At 36.7% G+C, this 13,606-nt stretch overlaps 1 protein-coding gene across 2 annotated transcripts; it reads right to left on the reverse strand.

Annotated features, from left to right (window-relative positions):
* Positions 1-474: 474 nt before the first annotated feature.
* On the reverse strand, positions 475-12,098 carry dph5 (diphthamide biosynthesis 5). 2 transcript variants are annotated; one of them, XM_051908890.1, is made up of 7 exons: positions 12,000-12,098; positions 10,145-10,269; positions 8,800-8,908; positions 6,341-6,461; positions 4,736-4,775; positions 2,050-2,153; positions 475-1,877 (listed from the first exon to the last, which is right to left on the reverse strand). In XM_051908890.1, exons 1-7 carry the CDS (start codon positions 12,009-12,011, stop codon positions 1,645-1,647), a joined length of 744 nt encoding a protein of 247 aa, XP_051764850.1. In that variant the 5' UTR covers positions 12,012-12,098; the 3' UTR covers positions 475-1,644. The 2 variants fall into 2 exon arrangements, with proteins under 2 accessions (XP_051764850.1, XP_051764849.1); XM_051908889.1 differs by lacking the exon at positions 12,000-12,098 and adding an exon at positions 11,668-11,993.
* Positions 12,099-13,606: the final 1,508 nt, after the last annotated feature.

Below are 13,606 nucleotides of genomic sequence, written 5' to 3' on the forward strand. Positions count from 1 at the left end.
AAAATGTTTCTAAAACCTCATATCAACAGAATGACACACAAGCAGCTGTTTTCAAACATAAATCTGATTAATGACTTGAATGGAAATCATAAAACAACTCCAACGATTTCATATTTTTTTTAACGCACAAGTAAGTACAAGCATCAGTAGCCATGCCCAACATATTTGCAGTAAAATGTCAGAGGCTATTACTGTTTATTTCCTTTTAAGTAATAGGTGGAAACAGTTAATCAAGATAGGTTAGTCCTGTTTGGACACACAGACCTTTTCCAGTTTAAAATGGCTTGAGATTTCCTTCAGTGATTCTCTCAATATAAATACACCTTTTACCGTATGCATTTCAGCTGTAATTATAAATCTGAGATTAAAAAAAAAAAAAATTACGCTCTGTAATGGGTTTCAATATTGCATAAAACAAGCGTCAAACCAGTTGTTGAATCTTGTTTACCAAGCTTTTCAAATCACACCAACATGTTAATTTTGTATTTTATTATTATTAATATAATTTTCTATAATTCTTTTCTCTCAATATTAGGTAAAATATTACAAAAATATTCATGAATCACAATATTGTTTACAGATGGTTTAAACACTGTTTTCAGCCCTTCCACTGAAAGGGTACAAAGACAATTTTTACACTGAAATCTCACTTCTCCTTTGTAAGAATAAACTCTGAGAAACAAAAGATATATTTGAGTGTTTTCACAGAACCAGTTTCAACAAGTTACTTCTGTTAACTGAAAATACAAAACTGAATATTTAGTTGTTAGAAAACTTTTAATATTCTTCAAACATACCACATAAAAACAAGAACACCACTTTTTTTCTAAGTTTTTTTCCTTAAAGGTGTGCCAAAAGATACATAACCTTCATTTAATCCAGTAAATGTTTTAAGAAAGTTTGAAAAATTGGTAAATCTTGGGCTTCGTTCTTTGATGGCAGTAAAAATCAGATGCGTAGAATAATCATCTCTGAATGCAACACGTGAACTTTAGTTTCTGACAACAGCTTTGCTCACTTTCTACGCAATTCATGCTGACAGAAATGAAATGAGAGATCACAAACAAAACCACAGATGTAGACGAAAACAGTCAAACCACATGTTGGGCGTTAATGTAATCAGTGCCAAAGAAATGAGTGTCTTTATTGTAAGAAAATCAATCTTCATCCATTATGACATGGGTGGGTACATGCTCAAAGGGATCTCAGAATTCACTTTTATCTTATTTACATTCTTACTAAGAAAGTTCCATTAAGAAAGGCTCTTGGTACGGAAACATTATGCCAATTTCAAAGAAAGCTCAATTTTAGAGGAACTAATGCAACCCAGATGCAGTTGGTCCACAATAATCTTTTCCATTTCCTCTATTATAATTCCATCATTTATTTTTTTGACAGCATGAACATGACTGCCACACATTAAAATAACCATCCCACTCCCAATCTAAATCTTGTGATGAAATGCAACTCTGGCCCGACCGGTGCTTTGAGGTTAAAGTGGTCATATTTGATCTGGAACAACTATTTTATCATTTGTGTGTTCTCCTAACCCTCCGGCAACTCTGGCCTCTCACATAGACTGACTTCTGTCCACTTGTCCTGGGAAAGGAACCTTTTTCTTTATTATCACAAGCTTCCTGGATATCAGGAAACGTACGTGGAACTATCGGTCATCTTCAAGGTCTTCAATCCCTCGGGACCACTGAAGAGTTTAAGCATGTCCACCTCCAGAGGGTGAAGGTGTCCGCTGATGATCATTGAGTGAAGTGGTCCTCCCAGGTCACAGGAGGCCAACTCATGCAGTGTCCCAGAACGGATGGTCTGGTCCTCGGCTCCGACCCGAGCCAAACCAACACACACTGTGTCTTTAGTCATTGCTGCATTGAAAGAAAGAACATAGGATAAACCGTGAAACCAGAAAGCTTTCGATCAAATCTAATTCAATTTTCCGTCAATGCTTGCCAGTGTCAAGTCAAGTTGGCCAGACATCCAGATGGTTCAACCACAGAGTTCATTTAGGTTTTCATGCAATTCAGAAAGGTTTCTTACCCAGTTCCTCTCCCCGATCCTGTCTGTTCTGTAGTATCTCCAGGAGTTGCTCAGCTGCCTGAGCGACAGTCATGTACCTGGGAGGCTCATAAATCTTTCGACCCCTGGAAATAAAGTGGACTTGTAAACTTTAAAGTGAGCAGAAGTATCTAGTGTCTTCTATTAATTTGTCTCAATCCCTGACAGTCTCAAAATTAGATCTGAGCAGTTAAAGGATTAGTTCACTTCAGAATTAAAATTTCCTGATAATTTATTCACCCCCAAGTCATCCAAGATGTTTATGTCTTTCTTTCTTCAGTCGAAAAGAAATTAAAGGATTAGTTCACTTTCAAATGAAAATTACCCCAAGCTTTACTCACCCTCAAGCCATCCTAGGTGTATATGACTCTCTTCTTTCTGATGAAAACAATCGGAGAAATATTAATAAATATCCTGACGATGTCACTAGTGAATGGAGGTCACTAGTATGAGCTGAAGACCGCCTTCCGTATTCAATGTACGAAGAAAGTGTAAACTGGCGTCACGTCAGTATAACTTTTTAAGTAAGTTGAATAGGGAAGGTGTAGGACGTAGCATAAGCTTTTTGAACTGCGAGAGTTTTGCACTTCTTCATTAGTAGAATATGGAAGACAGTCTGGCGGAAGCTAGATATTTCACTTCATAATTTGTTAAATATGGATATTTTTTTTTTACACAAACGCATCGCTTCCCTTCAGAAGGCTTTTATTAACCCCCTGGAGCCGTGTGGAGTACGTTTATGATGGATGGATGTAGAATGAAGCACTTTCTTCAGCTCATACAGTGACCCCCATTCACTGCCATTATAAAGCTTGGATGCGTCAGGATATTTATTAATATTTCTCAGATTGTTTTCATCTAAAAGAAGAAGAGAGTCATATATACCTAGGATGGCTTGAGGGTGAGTAAAGCTTGGGCTCATTTTCATTTGAAAGTGGACTAATCCTTTAAGGTTTTTGAGGAAAACAATCCAGGATTTTTCTCCATATAGTAGACTTCACTGGGGATCAACGAGTTGAAGGTCCAAATTGCAGTTTCAATGCAGCTTCAAAGGGCTCTACAAGATCCCAGATGAGGAATAAGGGTCTTATCTAGCAAAACTTATCTAGTCATTTTCTAAAAAAAAAAAAAAAAAAATGTATTTACTTTTTAACCACAAATGCTCATCTTGCACTAGCTCTGCGATGCGCCACGAATTACGTAATCACGTTGGAAAAGTCACGCGTGATGTAGGCGGAAGTACCATGGAAGGCGAAAAACTGAAAAATCGTCCAACATCGTTGTTTTACCTTTTTTGTAAAGGGTGTTTGACTTAGTCTTTGCACATTCACTTTGTAGACACTGGATCGGTACTTATGCCTACGTCATTGCGTGACCTTTCCAATGTGATTACGTCATGTGTAGCGCATCGCAGAGCAGTGCAAGACGAGCATTTGTAGTTAAAAGTATATGCATTTTTATTTTTTTTATAAAATGACAGATCGTTTCGCTAGATAAGACCCTTATTCCTTGTCTGGAATTATGTAGAGCCCTTTGAAGCTGCATTGAAACTGCAATTTGGACTTTCACCCATTGTACCCCACTGAAGTCCACTATATGGAGAAAAATCCTGAAATGTTTTCCTCAAAAACCTTAATTTCTTTTCGGCTAAAGAAATAAAGACAAAAACATCTTGGACGACATGGGGTAAATGATCAGGAAATTTTTAATTCTGAAGTGAACTAATCCTTTAATGTACAGGTAACATGAAGTTGCAGGTGGTCCCAGAACTTTGAGCAAGTAGGTACCCATTAATGCAATTTACATCTGAGCTTTGAAGTAAAATACTTTGCATGCTTTACTTAAGGTGCATTAGCCATTAACGGGCATCAGTCCGTCCTTGATGAAATCAGTCAACTTAAGGAAGCTGGAGACATGCTTTAAATTTCTTTTTGGGGCCGTTTCCCCCTCCCTGCAGTGAAGGGCATCAACCTCACTGGACAAGCATCTGACTGTGACCAAAATCATGCAGCATATGGTTATTCCATTTCCGAGTAATGGTACAACAGTGCCAATAAATCTGGGAGACATTAGCACACTTTCCAGCCTTGAACAGAGAGCACGCACCAGGCCTAATGCTCGTCTCCTTATAGCGTACATAGAGGAACACTAAAACCCATTTGGGGTTTATGCGGATTGGATATAAAATTACACAAAGTGCGCAACCATGGGGGGAGATAATTACAGGACACCAAGGAGAGAGCAAGGAGTTAACAGCCATCTTCTATGAGGAGAAATAATTCAAGTTCAACACCAGTGAAGGTTTTTCGGAAAGACTTAGAGTTCAAGTTTGAAAGCAGACGATGAAGTTCCCTATTGTCGATAAAACATATTTCTGAAGGCTTCAGATGGGAAAATTATACCGTGGCAGTTCTGGAGGCAGCCCAGGGAAGGTCCATGATAACATATCATGTGTCCAAGTCAAACAAGCTGCCACGGTTTTTACTGTTGTTATTTTTTTTCCAGCCCAACCAGTCTGCCCCCCAGCAACTTGCATGAATGTTAACTCAACGTCTGCTGTAAACCACAAATTGTCCCTCCCGGAAAAGCACCACAGACTTGATATAAATCAGCAGAACCCCCTAAACCCAACAGAAAATCAGAAAATCAGAAAGTGAGAGAGTCTTACCTCATTAAATTCTCCATGGACTGCTCTTTGACTTTGATATCTGTGAAACAGGGGAGTTGTAAGTGTTGTACGATACAATAAGCTTGGGTTTTATAAACTAGGCCTCTCTGGGTGTTACTGTCACATCATAAATAGTAGGTCGCCCTCCATCTGGGGCTGTTAACCTCACGCAGTCTGGAATTAAGTACATTTTCAGACTGCACCTGAGAGAGGGGCCTGTTATTGAGAACAAAGCAAAGACAAATGTACAAATTATGACCAGTCATGTTCTCACACCATGTCTACACTGAAAGCAACAATGTTAACCTCAAAATATTCATAAATAACAGACCAATCAGCTGAAAGTTCAAGGCTAGACTTTGGCTACAGTAAAATAGGATCATTTTTTTTGTTTTCTACTTTCTTTTGAAATGGAAATTTAATACATAAACTGATTTTGTATGCATTTTAGAATACCAAAAAGTTTTTACATCCAAGTTTTTAGCTTACAACTGTGCAAAAGATTTAAATTAGTGGGCTAGATACCAGAAAATGTACATAAAAAATCATAATTAATAATATTTAAAAAAAATAATAATTACAAAACCAGAAAACAGAAAATTGGAATAAAATTCATAATTAATGATTTTAGTAAAAAAAAAAAAAAAAAAATCATAGTTAATGGTATTTGTAAAAACAAAATATTTCAGCTTGACAAAAAATAAAGTGACTGTAGTTACTGTGTCAAAATTCGAAGTGTGAACACTGTTTTTGCCTAGACTTTTTTAGATTTCCGAATCTATTCTTATTTTAGATTTAATTTAGAAACATCAGCAAATAAAGTGACCAATATTTGCCAGCTTGATTAATAGCCCATGTCTTGTTAGCAACGTTATGATGAATAGATGCAGCACATAGTCCTTGTGTTTTGTCTGTGTGTGCTTTTGTTGTGTCTGCAGGGTTATTGTGTTAGATAAGCGCACTTGCGACCAAGGGTGGATGGGGAGGTGTCCAATCCCCGCCTCCCTCTGTTTGCTTTTAAATAATGAGGTTAATAACACTGATCCCTCTCTTGCTCATCTCTTGCCTCCTCGCTCTTGCTCTCCGACTCCTCAGCTGGGAAGCACCTGGGGACTCCCGCCCCTCCCCCTCTGGCCCCGCCAGCCAATGAGACACGACCATCAATCCGTAGACTATGATTTTACCAACATTCATTACCAAAGATGCCTTCCACTGGGAAATCCCACTGGTACTTTTGGGGGTTTATTGAGAGTTGGCTGGAAATCTCCAAGGCACACAGATTTAAACGTAAATTATTTGCGACCATCTGCCTTGGGGGTACCAAAGCATTTGCAACGGGTCCAAGTTTAATGTGCGCCCCAGGGGCGACACGAAGGGAAATGCCTATCTGACGGGACGTCAAAATACGGGGGTCGTCGCATCTGGTTTTGACACATTCATTGCTACAGTGACTATTAAAAATGCAACAAACATGCATGCTTAGGTAATTGCTTGGGGACATGTGAGCTAAGGGACAGACCGGAGAGCCTGCCAATTGTGCAACATCATATAACTTTCTGTCTAAATATAACATCTCGTTCACAAAGACTCAAAGGAAGTGCTTACCCAGCAGGCACAGTGTGTGCAGGCCCATATCCCTGTTCTTCTTGATCTTATCATAGAAGCTCTCAGGTCTCCACGTGTCCGTCCAAAACACAATGGACACTGTCTCTCCGAAGTTGTACAGCTAAGGATGAAAACCCAAACACATTCATATTTAATTTACTCACACTACATGTATGTTTGCATGGGTCAGTGTGTTCATGTAGACCATTTTCAGCTCTGTTTCAGCGACAAGGTGCTTCCTGTTATTCAGTAAGCATGACATCATTTTAAACACTAGAGTGCCGCACAGCTGACACAACAAAGTGTCATTACAGAACACAGACTCGTTACCGGTTACTTTACGTCCTACAGACATTGTAAAGCACGTATTAGTGCGATATGACCCAACCAGGGTTTAGTTAACTAAAACTAAAACCCATAAAAAACTGTTACTTGAAATAAAATGAAACTTGTAAACTAAAATAAAACGCAATATAAAAATATTAACTTATTTTAGTTACTAAAATAGCTAAAACAAAAAAAAAAACATTAAAAACTACATAGACATTTAAAAAAACAACTACTAATTATGACAAAACATTCAACAAAATAAAATAAAAAAAAAAAAAATTAACTAAAATTAAAACGAAACAGAAAATACAAAAGTGAATTGGACACTGGACCCGACACCTAGTCGGTTAGTTTAGGTCGACTAGTGACCTAGATTTATTTATTTTTGTTTATCTCTAATAAATTTAGTTGTGATGAATTAAAGTGATGAAATTTAGTCACAAATTGATGGAGAGAGCAAGGCTTTTTACGAGGCGCCGCACATGACGTGTTGGGGAAAAAACAAGATAACGTGACCAAAAGTTTGAAATTTGTTCCCATGACTTCTTAATTCATTCCCTCATTTTAGTTAAATCATGACAATGGTGTAATTACATTAAAATGAGGGAACACTTCAGTACAATGTGGCCTCAATTTAACGAAACAAGGGAATGAATTAATACGTTTGCCGAACAATATAGCTAAAACTAGGGAATGAATTGTATTGAAAAACAGAAAACATGGCCACAAAATAATGTGGGAACAAATTCTTAATCCGTGGCCACGATATCTAATTTTTTCGCATGTCACGTGCGGGACTCAGTAGGTTTTAGCATGCTGATAGTCTACGAAAAGAAGATATTTTGAAAAAATGACTGTTTTTTTGTCCATACAATGTTGTTGTTTTGGATCCCATTGACTTTCAGTGCATGGACAAAAACAGTTATAACATTCTTCAAAATATATTTTGTGTTAAGCAAAAGGAAGTCAATCAGGTTTGGAATGAAATGAGGACAAGTTTAATTTTTCATATGAAATATCCATATGAATTCAGCATGAAATGAAAATTTTGCATGTTTCCCTTTTAAAATTTAGATTTGGCCTTTAATTTATACTCAAAAAGTCATAATGATCCATTGAAACATCAAACTTCTCTCTGGTGACGTATGCTGGACTGCTCCAATCATTTTGTCAGCTTAAACCCCGCCCCTTTCTTACAATCGACTGCAATATCGCATTCAGATCTGCCTTACAGAAGAATTGATCTGTCTCTATTTCCAATTCGTCATGACTTTTCAGATCGTCATTCAGAATCCACCTAGTCATGGGGAAGTAGAACAAAACTAATCAATCCAATACAATTAGACTTCGGAAACAAAATCAGGTGTGTTTTGGGTAACAGATGGTTGCAAAAAAACAATACACACATTGGGTGAGGAATGTCATGCTTTTTTCTGGCATCCCTATTTGTTTATTGCATCCAATTAGCGCATCTTGATCTGCACCCAAACAGTAATTGCCAAGGGTGAGTTAACCTACCAAAATCCCTCTGTAGCTGAGAGCAGCAGCTGCGGTAGATGATTTAAGACCTGTTTTTCCTACCTAAATAATATCCTTTAGAAATGGCACCAATGATCTCAGATCAACTGAAAACACCTATCGTGAGCTTAGGGAGGCATCTGGGGCCTCTTGGTACACAAAGCTGCCCTGACAGGTCAATACAGGGGGCTGTTATTGATGGCCACTAGGCTTCGTTGATAGACTCCGCTGGGACGCCTACAGCACAAAGGCCGAAATACCGTTTGATCATTTTCACGAGAGAATGGGCACGAATGATGCGCGATAGCAAAGTACGTTCTCTGGAAAGCACACGCTGACAATGACACCATGGGGAAGCTTTGCATTAAGATGCAGTCACATTGGCGATATTTCGTGAAACTTTTGTGTAGCGATGTATGAAGCACAAGTGACAAAGACATCACTTTCAAACCAAGCGTGGCAAATTTGCATGACCAAATTGAACTAGTTGCGAAACCTGCGTGGGGAAATATTTTGCCCTAACACGAAATTTCAAATTGCGTAGATTCCTATTGAAATGCCCATGAAAATTCGCCAAACAGCGGTAAATGTGACTACAGCTTTAGCCTTACCTGCAATCCACAGCAGCCCACTGCGTTCATAATGGAGGCATTGTGGATAACGCGATACTGTATCCCAGCATTCATTGCTCGTAGAACCAAGTCGCTGTGGGTTGTGGCCCTGGAGAGAAGCAGAAATGCATTTTTTGCATACATGCAGTGCTTGAAGTGGGCAGGTATGCATATATTTTAATCAGTAGCATAACCTCACTTTTTCTTGTGTACAAGCACTTCTCACATTGACAGTACTCTGACCGCCCCGGAACACGATTTCAATCAAGGAGGATGTGATTTCACTAGGACCCCCAACAAGTTACCAGCACTCCCCCCCCACACTTTAAGCACTGCGCACATGAATTCAAAACATGGGCCAACTGCAGATTGGCTACTTCTCTACATCTTTTCTTACTACTGTGTTGTGCTGTTTACAATGTGGAAGTAATCCAAATTGTGCCACAAACGCTTATCCTTTTCGATCTTGAATATATCATTAAACTTTATAAAACCCACACATTCTTAAGTGCAGGAAAATGAGGAGTCAGACCCCCGTCCCTCCTCCCGCTATGTGGGTTTTGGTGGTTTGGATGGAAAAACGCTGGAGCCAAACACTTCGCAACCGTGACTAGAAGCGACAGAGACGGGAAAGTGCGGCATAATTAGCTCATCTCTTCTGGAGCGTTCCCAAAGTACCCAGACCTCAGGCGTCCACATCCCACTTCTCGTAAGACCAATATCGTTGCACCCCAGAGCATTGGTGCTCAACCACTCAGTGGTTCAAATATTCTGAATAATAGAAAACATTTCCATTATTTATCTTCTTTTATCTAGGAAGTGTATTCTGGTGTTTTTCGTTGTTGTTGTTTTATTATACTTATGGTTGAAACGGAAAATTATTTTAAGGCGTGCATGCTTTCAAGTGCACTTAATTGTACTTAAGGGCATTATCAGAATCGGAATTAACCAAATAAGTTTGAACAATTCCTCCAATTTCTCATATAATTTTTAAAAAAATGAAATACAAATTGAATAAGTCTGATAAAGCCTTCCAATAAAAGCCTGTGTAACATCTGAATTTAAAATTTCCTGACGAGTCATTGCACTTGTGGGATTGTGGTATAAGTGATGGCAATGTAAGAGTGACTCAAAACAAGGGCAACATCACATGACAAATATGCACAGAAACCTCAAATGAAAGTTGACAAACTATATTGCTGAGGATAAATCCTCATCAACAGTCTGATCGGATGTTTTAGTTCAGTTAAAGTTTGTGGTTGTACATATGCATCAGATGGATTAAACATGACTTCAACAGCAGAGACTGGCTACTGTAGATTTTGAAGTAGTCAGTTAGTCTTACCCAAAAGGATCACCAACCACCAGGAACGCCACATCACTGACATCTGCTCCCTTTAGGATCTCATCCGCCTGTTGTTCCACCATGTCTCTGTCTGCCAGCAGTAACTCGCGCCCATAATACTCCTCCTGAGTCAGAAAACAATGGCAGCATAAATATATCAATATTTCAGGTGATCATGTATTTAAATTTCATATTTAGGTTTTCAGTTTGTACCAAGTGTTGCACATTTAAATTGTTGCATTTTTTGGGTCTAAAGGATTATACTTAAATGCTTGATATTAGTTTAGCAAACTAATAATAATATTGGAAAAAAATAAATATGTATTACATTTATATAATTTTTATAAATAAATGTAATTGAATTTCATAATGGATGAGTTGAAACAGACCATGAAAGAAAGAAAAAATCTGACTGGTAGAGTAGATTTTATTTAATATAAATAGTTTTGTTTCACAAAATATAAAAAAATGGAATTCACACATTAAAAGACTTAAATACATAATTTCTATATTCTTCCAATTTCTGAATAATATTATTACACCAAAATGGTATGTATGAATGTATATATATATATATATATATATATATATATATATATTGTGTGTCTGTGCGCATGTGCATGTGTGTATATATATATATATATATATATATATATATATATATATATATATATACACATACAGTTAAACCAAAAATTATTTACACACTTTTGATAAATTTGATATATTTTTACTAGTGGGTGCAGAGCACTATAGTTCACTATAGTTCATAAGTGAGGATAGCAAAATAAAGTGAACTGTGACATATTATACCCAAAAATTCTTCATACAGTGGACTACCAGTAAAACTGATAAAAATTTGGAACCAAAAATTATTCAGACACTTTGACCTGACCATGTTTTGCTTAAGTGTTATCTGACATAATTAAAATAATTTTTTTTCTGGCACAGTTTAACTCTGAGATCTTGTCATATTTTATTACCATTTTTTTAAACTATAGTGAATAAACTGTAATAATGAATGAAATGTTCAAGGTGTCGAATAATTTTTGGTTTGACTGTTTATACACGCGCACACACACACACACAGTCTTGTATTATTACTTGTTACAAAATACTTAATATCCTTCTAGTGACAAGATACCACATATTTTGATTATTTTATGAAAAGACACTGTTAGTTCTGGTCAAACTGAGACCAATATAATATTCTTAATGTTCGTTATTCAAACATTAATAAAACATTTTTTGCCCTGAAAAATACGTTTGAAAACTTTTTGTAGAATATGGAATAAACCTTTTCAACAGTCATGAACACAAATATTACATTTCTTGACGTGTGTTTGATCACATCAGGCATCATAATTTGTCATTGACCAGCATATTGCAGAATACGTGAGTACTATCTCTCCATCTTTGGTCTCAAATTACAGCAATATTTCAAAATGCAATCATATAGTTTTCATCGAGATATATATCGAGCTGTCAAGATTCGGACCTAATATGTTTAATGATCCACATACCAAAGCTTCCTTCCCGACGGTCAGTATGGACGTGTAAGCCTCCAAATAAACGCGACTACACTGCCGGATGATCTCTAAACCTTTGACAGTGATGTCTTTAGCATCGCCCAGACCAAGACCGATGAAATATAACATCTCTAGATCAGAGAACTCAGCAGATTTCACCGTTACACGTCGCTAAAAGGCTAAATCACGAAATAATAAATTCAGGAGCGTTTTAAAGAATGCAAAAGAGTTGTCTGTCAATATAATGTTTTACGATTTTTTTTATCAGACTGAATAGCTTGCAGAATACATTAGTTCTTCACCGTTCACTGTTATTCAGCACTCACATGGTGCCACATGGAGCAACTGACAACCGCTGCCGTAAAGCGAAGAGTAGTTCACGACAATGTCGCGTGCTGTAACCACAGAAACAAAATAAGCGGCAGCCAGCTGTGACTGCAAACTGGACTGAACAAGACTAGGTAGGATGTTGTGTAGTTAATGCCCCTAAGCTATTTTCAAGTTAAAATGATAAATATTAAATTCTATTAATATTATAATATTTGTTCATATACACCCTTTTAATATTGTATTATAACATATTTTATTATAGCCTTTATTAAAAGTATTTGAATGTGTATACACACAATAATATATTATATGCAAATACATATTTAAATGATAAAGAATCAATAAATAAAATATTTCTGTATAACTTTACTAACTAAACTAACTGAAATTTCTGTTTTAACTTGTATTTTTTGTTTTGTTTTGTTATTTTAGCACATGTGTCTTGCGTGACATATAATTACCACACAGCTCACAAAACATTGAGATTAATTTAGAATAAATTCTAGGTGTTTTATGGTCGAACTCTCATTAACCTTAAAACCACACATTCAGACCTTGTGCAATTACAAGCATATTGTGTAATTTAGTGCAAAAGTATGAATAATTGCCAATTTCAGGGCTATTTACTGTGCTGTTTGCGGTGTGTTTTCTCTGTAAAGCCATCAGTTTCACCCTCAAATTGCAGAGAAACATTATGAAGATAAACGTGCACAAAATCTTTCCCAAATACCATAGAATGCAACTTTTTATTACTTTCTGTGTTGGTGATTTATGATTTGTGCAGCACTTTTATATGTTGTAGATTCCAGGGTGTTTTTCATGACTGTTTATGGATTTATGATGGTTTGGATTGCTTGAAAAATTAGCATAAATCTTAATAATAACGATGATGATGCCAAATAACATGAAAATAATTCCCTTGTTATCTATGGATTGTATATAGGACTCAATGTGGATCGGGATAAATCCATGGTACTTAATAAACATGGTTTAGCGGACATTGAGCTTGACCTGTTTTATTTGTAGGTTAATAAGCTGTGAATTAGGGTGAGGACCTTTTGTTACAGACAGCTGATACCTGTAATGAATGAGCACAGAGTGCAGTCAAAGGTCCTTAATCTAAATATAAGGCTTACAAGCCCTAAAGGCTCATGGACCATCTGGTCTCCACCCCCATTGAACTTGTAACGTAAAGTCAAACAAAGTCATGTCAGATTTTTCACGCTGTTACTTATTGGGCTGACTGACATAATTATTTAGGTCTATCTGTTTTATTTAGGAAAGTACAGCAGAGTGGGCAAAGCCCCTTAAAGGGTTAGTTCATCCAAAAATGAAAATTCTGTCATTAATTACTCACCCTCATGTCGTTCCAAACTCGTAAGACTTTTGTTCATCTTCGAAACACAAATCATATTTTTGATGAAATGTTAGAGATTTCTGTCCCTCCGTTGACAGCTACTGACACTTTGACGCTTCAAAAAGTTCATAAAGAGATCGTAAAAGTAATCCATATGAATCAAGCGGTTTAGTCTAAATTTTCTGAAGAGACTCGATCGTTTTATATAATGAAAAGATTTAATTTAAGCTTTTATTCACATATAAA

The sequence above is a fragment of the Ctenopharyngodon idella genome, chromosome 10, assembly GCF_019924925.1.
Source record: "Ctenopharyngodon idella isolate HZGC_01 chromosome 10, HZGC01, whole genome shotgun sequence".
NCBI classification, from domain to species: domain Eukaryota; kingdom Metazoa; phylum Chordata; class Actinopteri; order Cypriniformes; family Xenocyprididae; genus Ctenopharyngodon; species Ctenopharyngodon idella.